The 6978-nt window shown below is 35.0% G+C and overlaps 1 protein-coding gene across 3 annotated transcripts in view; it reads right to left on the reverse strand.

Annotated features, from left to right (window-relative positions):
* The window catches only part of LOC108690402 (calmodulin-binding transcription activator 2-like), a 56394-nt gene that overhangs the window by 42413 nt on the left and 7003 nt on the right, over positions 1 to 6978 (reverse strand). For all 3 annotated transcript variants that reach the window (XM_018197670.1, XM_018197667.1, XM_018197668.1), the window contains exons 2-3: positions 4943 to 5357; positions 3110 to 3404 (exon numbers count right to left, since the gene is read on the reverse strand). In XM_018197670.1, the coding sequence (XP_018053159.1) occupies positions 3110 to 3404; positions 4943 to 5179 (532 nt within the window). In that variant the 5' untranslated portion in view covers positions 5180 to 5357. The remainder of the gene's footprint in view (positions 1 to 3109; positions 3405 to 4942; positions 5358 to 6978) is intronic.

Consider the following 6978-nt stretch of genomic DNA (forward strand, 5'->3'; position numbering starts at 1 on the left):
ATATATATATATATATATATATATCTAATTTCAAATCTCTTTCTAAACTCTGTAATAAATAAATTCTATGAAATTTTTAATCGGTTAGTAATATATATTATAATATAAGAAAAAATGAATGAAATACCATCATTTCGAAAACATATTTTTAATCTAATATTAAATTTTTATCGAAATATTTTTATATAACATCAAACGTAATTTGTATTGCACATTGAAGTGAAACGTTCACCCACATTTTCAATTAAAATTTCGATCAAACTTTGTATTAACTACGTTAAATGTAAAGTTGCAATAAGCATCGATTTTCTTTTTCTTTTTGCACAACTATGGCTAACTGCTCCTGCGAGTTGTTGTGTCGCAAGGCTGTCGAGTTTCGCTACGTTGTTAGAACTTGGCGATCGTAAAATCCTGTCATCTCGAAATTTGCGCGACACATTTTATGTTAGCATCTACGTCTTGGTACTTCCCTAGTACATCAAAGGGTAATACTTTCCCGGAGCATTCTCTCTCTCTCTCTCTCTCTCTCTCTCTCTCTCTCTCTCTCTCTCTCTCTTCGCGGCACACAACTCGTTCTTCCTATTTATATTCAGAATCGGATTCATGCACGAGTGCCCATTATAGAAAAACGTTGCTCAAAGAATAGAGGAATCGTCTGTGTCTGCAGCCACCCGGCAACTGTGCATATGCCACGCGAGTTTAAAGTGCATGTACATATAGCCAGCTCTGGAAATGAGTCGAAACCTTTTTCCACGGCAGTAAAACGAAGATGGGAGAGTACACGAAATCAGACAAGGTCTTCGAAATGCAAGTGCCGGAAATATGATAAAATTGTACACAGGGAAAACTTGGTTTCTAGGAAAAATGATGGTACCTTTAATGAAAATTCCATATTGATAAGTTTGTGATTGTACATATTACTTTATGAAGAAGCAGCAGGAAGTTCTGTTAATAAGTAATATCCACTCACAAGAAGATAAAAGTTAAACGATAAAGTTAATAATTAAATCGTATGATCAAATAAAACGCATTTTATTCTGCGATATTATTTGAAGTTTTTTTTTAATTAAATCAGAAAAAAAACTTGCATTTAGAAAATATACAATTAAATCAGAAAAAAAACTTGCATTTAAAAAATATGCAATTTTTATTATTTTATGTAAAAATTCATATCACGCTGTATATTCTCCATTGCCATTCGTCCCACGTACTTTTTGTAATGCAAATAATTTCCACTTCAGAAAAGATTACGCGGTTCTTGAAAAACGATAAGTAGAACGATAATGATAAAAGTAATAATCAAATTGTATAACAAAATAAAACACATTTTGCTGCAAAATTATTTAAAATTTTTTTAAAATTATATCAAGAAAGATTTATAGGTAAAAAATATTTGTATTTTTTTATATAAAATTTTCAGACCACATTGCATATTTGCCATTTCTTCCACGTACTTTTTGTAATGCAGATCGATAATTTCCACTTCAGAAAAGATCGCGCGATTCTCGAAAAACGATGATAAGTAGGACGATTTAGGGATGAGAAGCTTCAGATCTCTTTCATAAAACGGATCTTCAGTGCATATCGATCATTTCTGTTTTCGTAACCTTTCAGATAGGAAAGGATCGAGTAAACCTGCTCGGCGAATTGTGGATATTTGCTTCCAGCATTCGGTTTTCAACTACATTTTGTTTTTATTCCCGAGCTATCGATGCATGTCGACGTATCGTACAAAAAATATCGTATCGACATTGCGTATTATCGGGGATCAATGTGTAACAGTTGTATATGGACCACTATTTTTCAATGTACAACGACTAACTAAATTCATTTGCAACTGCATGAAACAATTTAGCAAGATATAAAAAGTGTAGTAATTCAGTTACATGTACGGAAAAATGATATTATAGCATTGTGTCGCAACATTAATTGACATACGAGTTTGGCATACACCTTTGAATTTCAAAGTTTAAAATAAAAATCAATTTTTTTATATGTAAAATATCTAAAAATTAAAAATCTGTATATTCAATGAAACTGTGATCAAAGATATAAATGTTTAGAGAATCAATATTTTAATTTAAATATTTATCTATACACAAAAATTTTAACAACGAGGAATATAAAAAATATTCGAACACATTAAAATGTCTAGAGATTTAATTTAACCTACATATGATAGAAGAATTTTAATATCCACTAGAATAAAAATATTTAATTATTCATTTAAATTTCTATTTTCTTATTCTATTCTCAAATTTTTCTATAATTTAATACAAATTTTCCTTTTATTAGCCTTATTTTTATCTTGTTCAATTATCCTTAAGAAGTAGTTAATTGTTTCTTGACTGATTCACACAGGAAAGTATAAACTGTAAAAGTTGTAGGTCCGATAGTTTATCGTTTCCTCATATACAGTCACTCGCTGCTAATCGCGTGGTTTACGGACCCCAAAGTCATTCCGTGTAAAACTCGAATGCAGTTTGTGTGCAGTTTCCGTTTCCATCGTGATGAGTGGAAACTTTGGTCAAGTTTCTCTCCGTTCCGGTGCCACCATTCTCGTGCAGTAGTGTAACCGTTCGCTTTAAAACGCTGGGGTTTGTTTTAAACTTCATTGCGATTTTCTTCGAGTCTCAACGCGCGCGGGACTAATTCTTCGTTTAGCTCTCTTCGTGCGAGAGAGCCATAATTTTCAAGAACTACTTAAAGCTGCCTTAGACAGGCGAGCCTGAAAAACTTTTCCTAGCGACACAACAATCACGAGAACTCCCACCGCGACATTGATGCTGATATGTAATAAAGATTCGTGCTTCCATTAGGCGATTAAAATTAGGAAGAATTTTCTGAAGTTTCTTTCATATAGATAACTTTACCCTTACATTATATCAAATGACAGCTCATTTAACCGTTTAATGTTTCTTCCTATAAACTTTGAGATGTAAGCCGACATCAGGTAGTTGTTCTATAATAATTTATATATCCTCAACATTCGTCATATCAAGAATACGAGGACATATCGTATGTCTGAACCAGACGCACGAGTAAATAATTTACGAGGCGATCACTCGGGTTATCAAAGGTACAGGTGAGTAATGGCGGAAGTACTCACGGGAGATAGGATCCACGTTATCGAACTTCCTGTCGGAGACGACATTCTCATGAGCAGCTTCCTTGCTCGTCCTTGGACGACATCCAGCAGTAGAGTTTGTCTCATTACTATTAGTAACTCCTTCCTGGTTTTTATGCTCGTTTCGTAGATGATCGTTTCTCTCATTCGGCTTGCAGGCACCGCCGCCAATTCCGACCTTCGACGATGGCTTGCAGCTGATGCTTCCCGGGTTCCCATTAATGTTCGTGTTAATGTTGATGTTGCTATTGCCGTTGGTCGATACGTGATTGTCGGCCTAAATGGCACACAAATCGATCATAAATTGTGGTCTCCCACTGGTATTTTTAGACTATTTTAGTTATTTTATTGGTCATGAAAACCAAAGAGAATATAATGCAAAGATAATATAACTGATAAGTTTATTTTAGAATATTAGGGAGACTTGTCAGCATAAAAAAATGGGAATATTCTTTCTGTGTATAATCTTAACCCTTTATTACTCAAATAAGATTCCACGACATCCTAGAATTATAAATTCGCTAAATGCTATTTATATACATTATTATATTTAGTGCAAATTATTTCACAATTAAAAAAATTTGCATTTATCTTTATCTAAAGAAAGTATAGAAATAGAATATTATCAATCTTTATTTAATTGCAAATTATTAAGGAGAACAGTAAAAATTGATGTATAATATTAGGACGTCAGAAACATCTCATGCGAGTAATTACATTAAAAGGAATCAGACGAGTAGAATTAATAAGAGAAATTAAAAGCTATTTAGATTAAAAATAGATATATATATATATATATATATATATATATAAATAATGCATTAATGTTTTAAATGTTACTTGATCTTCTTATAATTGTAAAAAATAATGTGTTGTTGTTACAAAAAAATGAGCAATAATATAAAAATTGCATAAAATCGCGACACTGAATTGCGGCAGAACGTCCTTCGCGACGACGAGTGATCTATCCTCTTTAACCCTTTACATTGGAACGAGGCGAGGCTCGTGGTACCACCTGCCACCCATTCCCAGCTATAATTGAAGTTGTCTCGTTTCGTATTGTAAAGCTATATAGGCGGCAGAGTTTTTTTTCTCACAAGTTGCACCGGCTAGAAAGGCAAGTCTTTTATTCCGTAAGCACTTCGTTACGAGACTAACTCGGGATATTTCCCAAAGATATCTATTCTATGCCGACGGAGGAAAAGAGATAACCTGTCTCGCACTTTCTTCCCCCGCATTCAGCGATCATTTGACCTTTTACCGCCAACACGTTTTTAGCAAGAACTTTCCTAATATGACTTTCACGTTTAACGCGGTAGTTAAATTGAAGTAACATTGGCAGACAATTTACCAGATAACAGCTCACGAATGAAAATTAATTAACCGATTTGCAGTCCCATATCGGATATCTATATTGCAAATAATGTTGTAATGCCATTTCATATTTAATATAAAATTCTAAATAATATTCTTGCCGAGAAACGCGATCGAGTGTTTATTAGTGATAATCTGCAAAATAAAAATTTCTAAACACAATTTCAGACTGCGAGTTCTGCTCAAAGGCTTCAGATTAATCTCTGTAATTCTATGCTACGATTTGTTTTCTCACAAACGCTAACTCGCAAAAGTAAAACGGACGCTAACATAATGAATTCAATTTCCAAGTTAGTTAGCGTATAATCAGAATCTATGTTATAACAGACTAGTAATATAAAGTAAACATGGGCAAACACGGTCTCTAAACAAGGTAAATCAACCCCACAACGGTTTTACAACTCGCAGTTCGCACGTGTAAAGATCAAGCATCGTTCTCACCGAACTAGTTATACAGGTGGACGAAGTAGATGAGCGCACCACGACTATCCTGTTCTGATTGTGATCATTGGAGGCGATCGTGGAGACGGCGGCGTGATTAACCAAAGCGTGGGTGTCACTGGTACTCGTTGAACTGGAGTTGACATTTCCGGTGGTGGCGACGCCGCCGCCACCCAGGGAGGTCTGTCTGATGACCAGGACGCTGCCCGCTGGCTCCAGCACGACTACCTGTCTCATCCTCGTCGCGCAGTTCCTTGCCGGCCTGTCCTCGTCGAATGCGAGAGAGTGCACTCTTTTCTCGTCTGCTCGTCGACGATGACGACGGCGACGGCGGCGACGTTAAGCGTGTCGTTCTCCAGCACGACACGTTCTCCGGCTCTTAAAGCTCCCACTCGTCCGCTGCCGTCTGCTCCTCCTGTGCGCACAAACACATCCAGGTTGATATTAAAGCTGTCGTTTTAGGGGATGATCCTACCCATCCGCGCCCACACCCGCCGCCACCCCGGCGCGGATCTACACGCCCGCTTTCGTTCGTAATCGCGCGAGCCCGACCGTACCGGCGTGGCTTCTTCCGGAAGGCGAATCGATGGGATTATTTCTGCCGACACCGACGTGCGGCTCGACGACTCTCTGCTGCTTTTTCAATAAGACAGCTCTCGCGGTACATTATCTCGGTATCAAAGTAGCGGGCGTGTGCGCGGTTTAAACTAAGGTTGGGTCCAGAAGCTACCGGCTTTCAAATAATGGCCCATTGCACATTCAATGCTCTAACGTGTCCCGCTTTCTCATCGAAGGTTCATACTTGTACCGAGAGATCGATCGATTTTATCTAAGAAATTTAATTGAAAGACTTTCATCATCACTGGATGACTTTGCTGAAAAAAAGATTAATTTAAATCCCCATATAAGAAAGAAAAAAATGTTTTAATCAAATTCAATTAATGATTAAAATAATTGTTTACTTCTGCATTTAAAAGAATTATGTTACACTAACATATTTGTTGTAGTGAATTGATTGACATTTTTTTTGAAAGCATAAAGTGTAAAAGGGGGGAGGGTCTGAAATTTTTAGGTACATTTATGGTACGGATTGGTGAAATATATTTTATACTGACCTCGGTTTTATTGCAATCTAAAGATCTGATCATCCCAGTTTAAAGCCCAGGGCGATTTTCTCATTTTCTCGGTTCGCCGGAATGAAGGAATTTGTTTTCGAGATCTCTGAGCTCATAGCAACAGGAGATCTCGAAGGAATCGCGGCTTAAAATTGAATGGATTTTGTTCAGAACCATTTGTGACCGTGTCGTGATACTCTGTGATACGCCATGAAATAAAAAGAGGGAAAAATTTGTGGAACTCGAAACTACTAGAGAAATAAGATATTTGATATATATCTATATATAAAATTTATTTTTCTATTTAAAAAAAAATGAAATAAAGTTAATTCAATTTAATTTATATACAGAATGTCTCGTAAGTTTTTATTAAGCGCTTTTATGTAGATAGAGCGAATTAAACTGAACGAAAAATTCTCTATCAATTTGCAATTTTCGCAATGGTTAATGACATATTAATTACTAAAAATCGCTGATTTTCAATAATTTTCAATAATTTTTTACTCAAATACTATCAATTTTACAGAAAAACAGCGAGAGACAAAAATTTTTTATTTTCTTCTCTAATAAAGTTCTGAGAATTTTTTTTAGAATTTTTTAATACCGTATTTTTTCATGTTGATAAAAGTAAGAAAATGCAATACTAAAAAGTTGATAAAAAATTTTGAAAAAATTCTTAGAGTTCTATGAGAAGAAAATTAATGATTTTTGTCTCTTGCAGTTTTTTTGTAAAATTAATAGTATTTGAGTAAAAAAGTATTCAAGATCAAATTCGGCAAATCTTAGTAATTAATATTTTGTTAATTATTGAGAAAATTGCAGAATGATAGAGGACTTTTCGACTCAGTTTAGTCCGCTCTAGCTATGGTATACAAAAGTACTTGGTAAAAATTTACGAAATTTTATATATATTTATATATT

The sequence above is a fragment of the Atta colombica genome, unplaced genomic scaffold, assembly GCF_001594045.1.
Source record: "Atta colombica isolate Treedump-2 unplaced genomic scaffold, Acol1.0 scaffold32, whole genome shotgun sequence".
Taxonomy (NCBI): Eukaryota; Metazoa; Arthropoda; class Insecta; order Hymenoptera; family Formicidae; genus Atta; species Atta colombica.